The 13,761-nt window shown below is 46.3% G+C and overlaps 1 protein-coding gene across 1 annotated transcript in view; it reads left to right on the top strand.

The window, feature by feature from the left end:
- The window catches only part of LOC123999309 (midnolin-like), a 31,423-nt gene extending 19,660 nt beyond the window's left edge, over positions 1-11,763 (top strand). Inside the window, 3 exon segments of the mRNA XM_046304931.1 lie at positions 87-210; positions 424-753; positions 8,229-11,763. Of these exon segments, the coding sequence (XP_046160887.1) occupies positions 87-210; positions 424-753; positions 8,229-8,491 (717 nt within the window). The 3' untranslated portion in view covers positions 8,492-11,763.
- The last annotated feature ends 1,998 nt before the right edge of the window (positions 11,764-13,761 follow it).

Below are 13,761 nucleotides of genomic sequence, written 5' to 3'. Positions count from 1 at the left end.
CCTATCACTCACTGCAGGGAGAGTGTTGGTTTGTTGAAGGTTTATCTCTAACGTTAGACTGATGTCTCCTTTCCTCTCCTCTACAGGCTAAGAGCCCCAGCAACGGCACTAGTGGTTCAGTGCACTCCTCCTCCTCCTCCCGTAAACCAGGTGCCATCATCGAAAGCTTTGTCAACCACGCTCCTGGGGTCTTCTCAGGGACTTTTTCAGGTGAGTGAGGGCCAATACCATTACACTAAGGCTTTAACTCTATGTCTATGGCATAGAACATAGCTCAGATTACTGCTGTGTCCTACTGGGTGGGGGTGTCATCTGTGGTTAGATTGGAGCTGAGGGGAGTTGTAGTGGTTTGTAACACTCTCTCCATCTCTCTCTCTCTCGTTTTTCTCTCTGTCTCTGTCTCTGTCTCCTACCCTCCCTCAGGCACTTTGCATCCTAACTGTCAGGACAGCACTGGGCGGCCCAGGCGAGACATCGGCACCATCCTGCAGATCCTCAACGACCTCCTGAGTGCCACGCGCCACTACCAGGGCGTGCCTCCCTCCCTCACCCAGCTCCGCTACCAGACGCAGTGTGGCTCGCCCTCCCCCGCCTCCACGCCTCCCTCACCCCCTCCTTCGCCCCCAGCCACCACCGCTGGCATCGCGGGCATCTCTGCCAAAGCTACCTCGGTGCCCGCCAGAAACCCCATCTCATCCCCCCTCCACCCGCTGGTGCAGTGCCAGAGCCAGATCCGCATGTGCAAGCCCCCTGGTGAGCATTGATAACATCACACACACACAAAAGGCCCTTCACTGTCTTTGAGCCCCGTTGCAGCAGAGCAACAGATGTTGTTGTTGTGGATGAGAGTGATTGAAAGGACTCTAGTCAAGAGCTTGTTAAGGAATTTAGATGAGCCGCTGGTCTGTTGTAGAGCCCATAAGAGGATTCATCAACGGCTTTGTTTCTGCAGTTGTGTTTCTGTTCAAATGCTGTTCAACTTATTATACCCACATGTTTTGCTGGACTCGATAAGACACTTGGATCAGATGCCAGTTCTGATCAACACAATTATGATAAACAAGCTTTTTCTTTCAACTCTCAGAAGGACTTTTCAGAACCTTGCTGAAAAGGAAAGAGAAAGAAAGGGAATACAGAGGTTGGCAGAGAGGTTGTTGCGGGGGTTGGAAGAGGGAGGAGAGGAGTACAGGGGGAAGGAGATGCTCCTGTAGGGCTGTTCCATCAGGCTCAGTTGTCAGGCAGACCCAGCCGCAGCAGAAGACTTGTCTTTGTCTCTGGGCAGAGGGGATAGGTTTACCCCTCGGAGGGCCGGACTGGGGATTACTGCCCTCCACACAGAGGCTAGGACAGATCCAGATCTACTGATAACATTCACAGGCATGTGTCAGTTAGTCTTAGTGCTGAAGCGCATTGTCCACGCTCTGCTTGTTTAAAATGTACCAGAGGAAATTGAACTGTTCTTCCATGAGTCTGCTCTTGTTGCATGTTGAATAGAGATGGATAGTGGAGGAGGATCTCTGAATGACTCTGATTAAAGTTTTATGTGGTCTCTTTGTTTGAAAGAAAAACATGAATTCCATGGTAGACAAGGACTGACATCAGCACTTGTATTGTAACTTGGCATTGCGATAGAATGGATCACTTAATCGAAGCACGGACCGAAAGTTCACCGAACATCCAGGGAAATCTGCAGTACCCAGTGAGCCCTTTAAAAAAGTTCTGCACAGTTGAATAATACATGCTTATTTTCTTAACCCAGGAAGACCCCTTCCCTCACCACTACCCCTCTCCCACTCCTCCACTCAGCCGTCATCCCATGCTTTTTCTCTCCTTCTTTGTCCCACTCCCCCCCCCCGTCTCTCCCGTGAATTGGCCGTCCCACTGCTTCCTCAGTCGCTGTCCAAAACTAGCCTCATCTGTAAAATACATCTCTCTCTGGTCTCGTCCAGCCCAGGACACCATCAATGGCGGCTTGTGTTCACTCGGACTTTAAATAGATAGATTTATGCTAAAAAAAATGGAGTGCTAAAAGAATGCACATTGTGTTTGTAGGGCAGTGGGAGGAAGAAAATACAACACACATTAAACCTCCTTTCATAAGATTGTTGTTTATATCCGGCCTCTGCTAACTGCCCACAGATTCATTTGTACTTTCACTGAAAAAAACAAAGGGCTAAATAAATGCCTTTGTAGTAAGACTGGCGACCGGCTGAATCCACTTGCTTATCAATTAATGAGCTGGGGCTTTTCTGTACGGACAGAAGCTGTCTGTCTGTTTAGCTTCGTGACTTCGGAATTCTTGGTGAGGAACATTTTCGAAGGCAGATGACTAAGTGCTCCGGTAAAACCCTGAGACGACGGTCTTATCAGCCGACACCTGGTGAAAGACTTCACAGCTTAACTCTTCGTAGAAGCCTGCTTCCATTGGACGACAGGAATAACCTGTGCTTACTGCTTAGTACCTTCTCAGACGTTTAATGTCTGTGTTACGTTACCTCAGGTTAAGACAGCCTCTTGAAAATGTCACATAGCTCTGCTATCTCCAGAGAGCCTTTACCCTTTCCACTGCAAGTTAATGTGCAGAGACGGGAGGATAGAAGAGGGCTTTGAATAAAGAGCTTCGGTCGATCCAGAGATAGCTGGAAAAGCTAGTCTAGCTAATTAGCTAGAAAAGTCTGATTTTGGTTGTGGGGTGGCAACATGGCAGATTTTGGTGGTGGTGACTGCTGCATGCAGGTCTTTGTTAGGCTCAGGGCCAGAGGCAGGGCCTGTGGCTAGGTTCTGAGGGGAGGACTTTAGAAGGGGGTGTTAGGCTAATTGTTAGATGAATTCCTGTGCTCAGTGGGACCCCTAGCCTGCTGCCCGGCCCAGTCCTTTGTCTGTCTGCTGTGACCCAGGCTCCATGCAGGGAACCAGGCTCAGCCGTTGTAAGGCAGAGAAGAAGGGAGAGAGAAGGAGAGAAGGAAAGAGAAAAATAGGGAGGAAAAGATGGAGTGAGGTAGCCCTCCATGCCTCATGATTAGACCTGGTTTTAAGACCCACCCCTCTGCAGCTGCTTGGTTCAACAGATAGGGGAAAAAGGGAAACAAAATATAGTTCCACCCTCCCATATCCTCACTATCTGTCAGGTCAGGTTAGTCTAGCTCTGGCTGAGGGAGGCAGGGTGGAGCTGGAGAGAGAGAGAGAGAGAGAGAGAGAGAGAGAGAGAGAGAGAGAGAGAGAGAGAGAGAGAGAGAGAGAGAGAGAGAGAGAGAGAGAGAGAGAGAGAGAGAGAGAGAGAGAGAGAGAGAGAGAGAGAGAGAGAGAGAGAGAGAGAGAGAGAGAGAGAGAGAGAGAGAGAGAGAGAGAGAGAGAGAGAGAGAGAGAGAGAGAGAGAGAGAGAGAGAGAGAGAGAGAGAGAGAGAGAGAGAGAGAGAGAGAGAGAGAGAGAGAGAGAGAGAGAGAGAGAGAGAGAGAGAGAGAGAGAGAGAGAGAGAGAGAGAGAGAGAGAGAGAGAGAGAGAGAGAGAGAGAGAGAGAGAGAGAGAGAGAGAATTCCTCTCCCAGCTTGTTTAATCCAGCCCAGAGCGAATGGCCTTTGCAGTCGGTGCATTCTACTGGAAGACAAATCTATGTTGAAATGTTAACGCTCTGTAGTCGACAATGCTAACGCGAGGCAGTGGCAAACATGGCTAATTCTGAACTGCTAGCTCTGTTCTACTGTGGAAGCTCTTTGCCAGGTTCTCCCCTATTATTTAATGTCTGTCTCAGTCCTCTCTTCAACTCTGGACTATGTTTGTCTCCTCTCCTTGTTTCTGACGTGTGTGTGTGGGTATCAGTGTCGACCTGACCAGGTGCCCTGATCCCTCACCCTGCTCACTCTGTCTGTCGTGCTTCTGCATGGTTGACCCACCAAGCTAGGGCACCAGGGCACTATGCATAATTCATTGACCAGCATCGCCAGCTGTCAGCGAGCATGTAAGCAGCTACTCGGCCAGTGAAACACACACACGTTGATGAGCAACAGTAACCGAGCCGTCTAACCCCATCCCTGACCTATCAGCCTCGACCTATAACAGTGCCAGCTAACCAACCGCGTCAGGTGCCCTTTCATTGTCTAACGACGAGAGAGGGAGAAAAAAGAAGTGAATGTTAATTGCTTCTAAAAGTCATTTAAGAGCTCGTGCCCCTGCAGGGCTGTCGATGCCCTTTCAACGCCTGTCAAAACAGGGACGTTCGCTCCTTTTGACTGGTCTGACTCCCTCAGTTTGGCCCTTTTCCTCTGGGTTTCCTCTACCTCTTCCTCTCTGCTCCGGATGGCTAGGATGGATGGCAGGACAAAAGCAGGGCTATGTGTACTCCAGGCCTGTGTTCACCCTCTGGGCTGTACTCAGGGCCCAAGCCAACCAGGAATGACATGTGTCTGTGTTGGAGGATGGGCCTGTAGCTGCAGTGATGTATGGATGACTAGGAGAGTAGAGGAGCACAGGGGGAAAGGCAAAGCCGCGGAGAGTTGGCTCTGTCATGTTTTGGAAAATTACTTTGGCTTTCCTCAGAGTAGTAGGCCTAAGAGTGTCAGGTTATTATTGGGGAATAAATGGGAATTGTGTGAATCTAGAATAGGTGGGGCTCCACCACTGGATACAAATGGAGGATGCAAGGATCCGGTCCCATTCAGCTCCTGTAGATCTTGGTGGGATTTACTACAAGACTGTAAAAAGCAAGGTTCTTCCTGTATTTAAACCCAGGCTATTTTTGCTGCAGTTTGAGCCTTCACACCCTCTACCTGATCCCCTGTTGCCCAGTTTTTTAAAAGAGATCTTTTCGGATTTCAGCTATCAGAAATAAAATGAATAGAACAGGTGTCCCCATTCAAGTCAATGATTTTCCCATTCTATGAATTATATTTCTATGCATGTAATCCTATTGGGTAGGTGAAATCCAGATAGCTTTTGAAAAACTGGACCCTGATGCTCGGCAAACAACACTCTCCTTCCATGAGATCACAAGAATTATGAAGGCAAACAAACAATCAACAACACTTGGACAACTGTTAATGAAGCGGAATCTATAAGGAAACGATAGGAGGAGAAGCTCCTTTAATCTCCTCTGTATTTGTCAATAGATATGGGAGTTGATCAAAATTGGGGTTGTTTTCTAATTATTTATGGATCTGTGTAATCTGAGGGAAATATGTCTCTAATATGGTCATGCATTTGGCAGGAGGTTAGGAAGTGCATCTCAGTTTCCACCTCCATTTTGTGGGCAGTGTGCACATAGCCTCTCTTTTCTTCTCTCGGTCTCTCTGTCTCGGTCTCTCTCTGTCTCTCTGTCTCGGTCTCTCTCTGTCTCGGTCTCTCTCTGCCTTGCAACATGGTGGTCAGTTGCTACTGCCACAGCCCAGCTGGGATACCCCACCCCCAACCTGCATGCAGTGCTGTGTGTAAAGTAGCCTGTGTGTTTATGAACTGTATGCAGTCATTCTCGGAAACAGTAGAGGGTGCAGAGTGTTTTTTGGCTGGGTGTAGTTCTGGGATTCCGCAGGGGCTTTTAGGTTAGTCTCTACCTCCCCCCCTCCCTCCATACTACCCCTACTACCACCCACACCCCTCCCATGTGGTTTATTCTGCTGTGCTCCTCTGTCCCTGCACCATGTTGTACGTGGTCCTCTGTGGCCTGCCCTGAGCAGCTGGACAGCAGGGGGGCGCTGGAGAGGGTTTTGTCCTCATAGCTCAGTCAGCTACAGCTCTGTGAATGTGGTGCAATCCTGTCAATGCCTTTAGTCACTGTAGGCTTTTACTGGGCCTGTGAAAGTGTGTACTGAGGACACACACACACACAGCTTCGCTCCAAGGGGGGACGGGTAGAGACGATACAGTGCTGATGGAGGAGCAGCACAGGGTGCAGGAAGGTTGCATAACCAGAGAGAAAGAGAGGGAAGGAGGAAGAAAAAGAGGGAGGGAATGCCCTCTGTTGTATGTTCCTTGTTCTCTCTGCTCCTGACCGGTCCCTTGCCTAATATTTGCCTGTGGTGGCTTCCAAGAAAATATGTGTTATTACTTCCTCCTCCTCGGTGCTGAGTGCGTCAGAGAGCCGTGTTTGTCAGGCCATAGAGAAACCAACAATAAGGAAGATGTGGAGGGTTTCACCCTGCTAGTGATTGCGTTATGCCTTTGTGTTCTTTCTCCCTGCCCCCATCCACCTCTATCATCCTCCCTCCCTCCCTCCTGTGTGTGTTCTATAAGGAGTCCGCGCCCCAGGCGCCAGTCACTCCTCATTAAGCAGGGCTTGAGCTATGTGACCCACGCCTGACCAGCTTTGAGGTGCAGGAGACAACCCCACGTTTGTCTGTGGCTTTAGAATAGAGCGAGGGAGAGAGGAGGGAGAGAGATAAATAAAGGGCAGCTGGAGAGGAGAGAAATCCCTTTTCTCTCTGAGAGAGAGAGTGCAAAAGAGAGAGAAAGTAGAGGGCATGTGGTGGGGTTTCTTTTCTGTGTAATTGAAGGGACTTAGCCGAGGAGAGGGAAGGAGAGGAGGGGGGGAGAGGAGGGGTGCAGGGGGAACAAAGCCCCTGGCAGAATGTATAGCCTTCACATGCAGGCAGCTGAACAATGCCCCTAACACACAATAACCCACTAGTTACCCCCTATAATATAAACCAGGCAAGAAATATAGTCCTGTGGCATAGGACCTCATGTAGACACACAGTCTTATCTAGTGAGGAAAACGTACAATAACTTGTGCAAAATAGACCTTGTACTATTTAATTCAGTGCTCCTTCATTCAGCTCTATTCTTTCTGAAGCACCAGCAGGTCTGAGAGTTAGTTAGCATGCATTGCCAGGTGTAGTGAATATTTATAGCCAGTGAATCGCTCTGCTCAATCCGATAAGCAAATGAAGGGAAGAGGTAAATTAAGCCCACACAGAGTCAGGAATTCATTCCGATGGGGGAAGAGGAGGAGGAGGAGGAGAGAGGGCACAATTGATTGTGAAAAACTGCCAGCTACATCTGATCCCTTACCCTCGCCTCCCCCATTCCCCATCACCCGTGGGGTGGTATTCCACTGCCCGCGCCCCTCCCTTCCACCCCACCTAGCCCTGTCTGGGGAGACTGGCCCATGAAGGGGGGTGGTGGGCTGGAGGTAGAGGGGTAAGGGGAGGCAGTGGGAGGGTGATGGATCAATGAGCTGGGAGTAGGATGCTGCAGCCATAAAGAAGAAGCCAAGCTCTCTTCGCTTACAATTTCCATTCGCTTGCATTTTCTATTGAAAGCCAATAGCAGTGTCCTCGGCTGGAGATGGATGGCTGCACTAGAGCTAAGGTTTAATCAATAGGTCTTTTTCATTTGCCATCGATCCATGTTAAAAGCTACTGCTGCTGCGGCTGCTGTGTGTGTTTGTGTGTTAGTGTGTACACACTTGTGTGTTCGTGTGCGTGCGTGTGTGTGCATGCGCTTTATGTGTTTGTCCGTGTTTGTGTGTTTTCGAGAGAGAGGGCTTTGGGTTATTGACATTCTAGGCCATTCTTTCATTCCGAGACAGATACTAATGGAACTAATAGATTGTGCTTGCCTTCCTCCCCAGCTCCTGAATATATTTCTAAATGAAATGAAGGTTGGGTTGTGTGGTGTGGTGTGGGCAGCCATTCACAATGGAACCAAAGGCCTCTCCTTGGAGATCAGCCTCTCATATAAGCATATCAACAGCTAGAAATGGACTTAGTCAAACCGCTCTTACGATGGCACTTAATTGGATTGCCAGTCGTAGTTATGTGTCTGCATATGATAGGCAGAAATTAGAGGGTGTGTAGTGTGTGTGTCTGTGCAAGAATGAGTGAGTGTGTTCTCTCTGTGATTGTGAGATTTCAAGGATACTTCTGTCCCAGTCATTTTCTCCCAAACAGGGTTAAAGGGGGTTGTGAAGAAGGACACAGGGCTAATGTAATACAGTGGGGCATTTCACTACACAATCCAGACACTAACCAGTTGTCTCTGTCTGAGTCGCAGCATAGTCATCACTCCAGTCTGAGTTCTCCTCTGCCTGGCCTTAGATAACACTGGATGCACACTGAACAGAGCTCTCTGTTACCTCTCCCCTCCATCACATATACAACCTCTCCTACCAATGCTTTATTTATTTACTGTACTTTATACATCTTGCAAAGCAGGGTAATGGAAAAGTATGACTGTTTGAAAAAAGCTGGTTTGGTTTGTTCATTGACCTTCTGCTTTCCTTTCCTCCCTCCTCCAGGTGACCGTGTGCGTCAGACAGAGAACCGTGCAACTCGCTGCAAGGTGGAGCGCCTGCAGCTCCTGATGCAGCAGAAGCGCCTGCGCAGGAAGGCAAGGCGGGACTCCAGAGCACCCTACCACTGGCTGCCCAACCGCAAGGCGGGACGCAGCAACAGCAACAGCAGTGTGTCCAGCGAGGGATCCATGGACCTCGACTTCGACGACTCTGTGTGGAAGCCCGACGTCAAGGCCGACATGAAGTCAGAGTTCGTCATGGCGTAATGATAAAGACGAGGTTACCGATTGGCTGGATAATGGACAGCCAGACTCTGGGATTAAGCGAGAGGAAGTTGGGGATGGTTTCGGAGGTGTGGAAAACAGGCTGGAGCCGAGTGTGGAGCATGAAAAAAAAAAGAGGGAAGAAAGTTGGTAATGGTCTTCTCTCGGTGGGACAACCAACTGTCACACCAAAAGGCTCACTGCTGACTTTCATCTTGTCATGTCCCCCACAGCCTCCTACCATTAGAAATAAACAGAAACAGGTGTTTGACATTTAGACTGGGAACGGATATGTCTGGACTTACGAGACTACAGTTATGCATATAGACTGCAAATACGTACTGCCTATGAGAAGAGAAAAAAAACAGAACTGAGCATAGCAGACTTGGATGGTGGTGGTGTTTTGGTGTGGGTTTTTTTTCCCATGTATTTTTCTCAAGCAGAACTCTGGAGAGAGATCCACACTGGACTTGTGAGCTGGAGTGATGGTGGCTGGGGCCGTGGTGTAACTACCCAGGACAGACAGATAACCGCTGGCCCCAGAGCCATCCCTGGCCTACTCTAATGGGCATTCTAGGTCTCCACTTCACCGACAAGAGTTCACTTTTTTCTTATAGGGTTATCTTTTTATTTTAATTTGAAATGTATTGTTTGTTTGTTTTTTTCTAAAGAACTATGTAGCATTGTTCACAAAGCATTCAGGTTTTCATCGACAGTTTCAAAAGTAGTCGTTGATTTGCCAATTTTTCATGATTTTGGAACAGCAGGTCAGAGTGTGCAGGAAGTAGGATGCGAGGAGCAATGACTCATGGGAAATGGGCATTTGACTAAAGTTCAGACTTACATGAAAGGCAACCTCAGTGACATACAGTAGGATATTAATAGGAATTCATTCATTAATAAACAAAGATAATATTAATGGAGTGCTTTAGAGGATTTTAAAATCATGATTTAAAAATGTATTTGGAAAGAAATCTGTAACTTTTCATCTGCTGTTTAAAAAAAACATTAGTCCAGTTTTGCTTGGGTCAAGCCATTCATGAAATTGATAACTAACAAACGTATTCATCCAATCATTCATCAGCTCATTCACTCATTAGGGTCATATTGCCACAAACAAATAATGGAGAAAAAATCCTATTGAATCCAACTTGTGTCTTACAGACCTATTTCACTTATAGGTGGGGATCACAAATGTGTGTGTGTGTGTGACATTTGTGTATATTCATTACGATGGCTGATTCATCCCTTTTGTCACCCAAACCATGGAGGCTCGGTACAGACGATTCTCTCCATTCCTTACCATTGAGATGATGTAGGTAATGTCCCATATATTCCTTTTTCAACCTACATCACACTTTAACCAATGCCCTTGTTAGAAAAATGTGATTACGTCAAGCTACTTTCTACTATTGGAAAGGAGAGGTGGAAGAAAGCTAAGAGATCCCAAGCAGGGAACCTGTCTCCACTTTCATCAACTAGTGCCTCCACCAGTGGATTCCCTCACATATCAGATTAGGCCTTTGACAGACTTTCTAAGAGATTTGCTGCTACATGGGACTTTGATAGACAGGGAAAAGAGTAACTTTTCTTTGCATGCAAAAAGTGTGAATTATCCTGATATTTTTGTTGTTGGAAGAAAACAAATAGAGGAGAAATGGGTGCTTTGAAGAGGAGGTAAAACATGCATGAATAATGATCAGCTGCTTTTGTTGGTTAGGTTTTTATGTTCTGAAAAACAACAGCAGTGTTCTGCTCCAAGTATTCTCAAAGCAAACCAAAACAGAAGACTGGACTCATATCTTACCCTGGACTGAACATTCCCTGGACCGTGATGATCATGAGCAAAGAGCAACTGACTTTCCTCCCTGAACGCTAGTTCAACCAACACCAATCTCCTCAACACAGAGACCAGTACCCTGGCAGCAGCCAACTATAACCCCCCTCAGCCTACTTAATAACATAGTGTTCAACACAGTGCATGTTTAGGACTAACAGGGAGACCCTTTGGACCATTGTACACATCCCCGAACCAAAACCTGTATGGAGAAACACACCATGTCTGACCACCCTACCATGATTGCACTCAGAGTTTGCAGTGAGAGATTACCTTGTTTGGTGAACCTCTTCTTTTTTTAAGTGGCCTTATCTTTCACTAAACAAGACAGGTGTGGACTGGGGGGACACGGTTTCTTTCTTTACCTGTATTTTGTCACAACGCTATTGTCACTGAGGATTCGGGCATCTTTGTTTGTGCTTTTAAAGGGTGGAGTCTTATGTCAAGGCTTCTGTGCCTTAAACGTTGCCCTTGCAGAGTGTGTCAAATATACGATGAACAAATGATTTCCTTTGATTAATGAATGAATTCATAGAAGAATCTGTAACCACATGAGAGCTGTAGTTTAGGGGTAAGCACGTTGAGTGAATTAATATTGATGTGTTTGTTCCTCAATCGGTTTTCCCATTTTCTCTCCATTGTGTTGCCATGTTTGTTGGTCTACTTTGTCCAAATCCTCCCCTCTGTCCTGCTCACCAACAAGCTGAAAATCAACACATTGACAAAACAAAGTACCCGACGTGGAGGTTTTGACTGCAATGTGCAACTATGGCAACAAAGTGGCCTGACTGACTTGGCAGGTGTCCTCTGAGGACGTGAGATGACATGCACTTCCTGTCTCCTTGGATAAGACATTTCAAAGGACAAATTACTCCCCCCCCCCCCCTAAATTTAATAGAATTTTGTATACATGTATGAAATATACTCTGTGTGTGCCTCACTTATGTGTGAAATAAAAATAAAATAAAAAATAAAATAAATATATTAAAAGATGACATGGGATGAGATGGGACAAAAGTGGGGATGGGGAGGGCATTTAAAACAGTTTGTTGGTGGAGTTCTGATCACGTCATTTAAGTTGCCTGTTATTTCTTGTAGCCAACCATTGAAAATAATGACAAGAGTCAAGAATACAATTTACAATGTTCTAGCTATAGACCGGTGTAGCACATGTGTGACTGTATTAATTTATGAAACCAAAACGGTAACTGTGAATGATGTATTTCTTTGTGCATTTGTATAAGTGGGACAAGGTGGTTGGGACATAGCAATGACTAATTCCTATGTCCTATTTGATGGAATATAACGGAAATCATGTTTCCCAAAAAAAACAAAAAATATATCAATATATTTTTTTCTTAAGCAATACATTTCAGTGTGACTTGTGATAGAACATTTTTCTTTTTTAGGTAATAAATAAAAATACAAAATGAGTAGACCCAGTCGTCCGTGTGGGTGTTCAAATCCTTATTGAAGAATATTCCGTTTTGAGTATTGAGTGAAATGTACTTTGTATTTTGTACGAGAGTCTGTCTCTTAAGGTAATCAGATAACAGTTACATTATTGAAAAGCTAGAAAGTACATTAATAAAGTATCAATTCACCCATCATATAGAATGGCAATATGTTAGTTAGTATATCTGCTGGCTCATTTTGCCATTAGGGAGAACGATAGAAGAGACAGAGAGGAGAGAGAGAGAAGCTCCCAGGGCTGAAAGAACAGACAGATGAGATCTCCCTATCTGTCAGTCAGGCTGAGGATGAGAGGGAGTAGAGAAGAGAAAAGGAGTGACAGATTGGAGAGAGATAAGAGCAGTAAGCAAGTGGAACATGTACAGCAAGCTCTCTGACGCCTGCAGTTACATCGGCAGGTTCTGAAGCACACACTCAGATTGGGGAAGGAAGGCTGCTCAGAACAGAACAGCATGACTCGGTGATGCGGAAATGCCTGAAAGACGTGCACTTGAAAGGACAAAGCTACTGTATGTCAAGGCATTACTGCTCAGAATATGTCAGGCTAATGCTGCAACACAGTCCCTGGATGGATGTTATTTACAGGGCAAAAGCAGCAAAGCTGGGACATTTTGGAAATGGCTGTTTTGGAATTGGTCATGTGTGTTGATATAGTGATCTTGTAACGAGGTCTGCTAAATTATGGACAATCATTTTTTGGAGCTAATACCTGTGGGTGGGGGTATAGTAGAGTAACACTTAAGAGGAAGAAGCAATTTGTTTAATTTTATCATTAAGTGCTAAAGTGCTGTGTAATACTATGAAGTTCGGAGTCCTTTATCAATTACTAATAATCTACTTTGACCAAATATCTGGTTGTTCTTTTATCTCCGACGTTTTATCAGAGCCTGATGCTTTTGCTATCTGATTAGAATGCAATAAATAACAACTGTGCCAACCTCCAGCCAGCAGATGCATAGCCTTGGTTGCACCTCCATGTTGATGGTGAAGATAATAGCAAAGGACTGTAGAGATCTATCCCTCGCCCCTTTTCTCCATGATGATAGATGCAGATAATCAAACCCTCCCACTTGCTGCCCTTCTCTACCCACCAGGTACACGGCATACAGCAGTGAATAAATCCTTGATATACCACTTTAATAAGGAAGCCCGTAAGGCAGAATATTGATCAAAGATTAGACATTGATCAGCGTCCTCCCATTTGATTCGGGATCAGTTCTCACTACTAAACTCTCAATTGACCCTTTTAGCTGAGAATAGGACTCGAACTCAGTAACTATTCCGATGATATGCAGAATGTGAGTCCATGTGGGGGAGAAATGTAAAGAGACCCAGTGTTGAACCCTGGAGTACCCCGGAGTTATTGATTTGGTCACCCCTCAGAAAACAATAGAATGTATGGATGATAATGTAATCGGGTAGAGTAGAATTGGTGGCATCAAACGTCTAGGAGGCAGACATTCCTTGGTGCAGGTGTGTAAGAAATTAGGTTTGCCTGTTACCATAACTGTCTGTCTGCTCTGGCTTTGATCAGTTAGGAGAAACCCATAGCTGTTGTAACGGTCGTCGGTGGAAGAAGGTGAGGACCAAAGCGCAGCGTGGTACTTGTTCATGTTATTTATTTAAACTGAACACTTTCAAACAAAGAAACAAAAAAGCATAACCGAAACAGCTCCGTCAGGTGCAGGGAAAAACGATTGACAGCTGCCTCTGATTGAGAACCATACCAGGCCAAACACAGAAATCCCAAATCATAGAAAAAAGAACATAGAATGCCCAGAACGTGACAGTACCCCCCCCCCCCCCCCCCCCAAAAGTGCGGACTCCGGCCGCAAAACCTGAACCTATAGGGGTGGGTCTGTGTGGGGCGTCTATCCGCGGTGGCGGCTCAGGCGCAGGACGTGGACCCCACTCCACCATAGTCTTTGCACGCTTCCTTATCCGCCTCTGTGGCTCCTTTAGA

Source organism: Oncorhynchus gorbuscha, linkage group LG02 (genome assembly GCF_021184085.1).
Source record: "Oncorhynchus gorbuscha isolate QuinsamMale2020 ecotype Even-year linkage group LG02, OgorEven_v1.0, whole genome shotgun sequence".
NCBI lineage: Eukaryota > Metazoa > Chordata > Actinopteri > Salmoniformes > Salmonidae > Oncorhynchus > Oncorhynchus gorbuscha.
The sequence above is the reverse complement of the archived record's forward strand: the minus strand, read 5'-3'. Positions and strand labels throughout refer to the sequence as shown.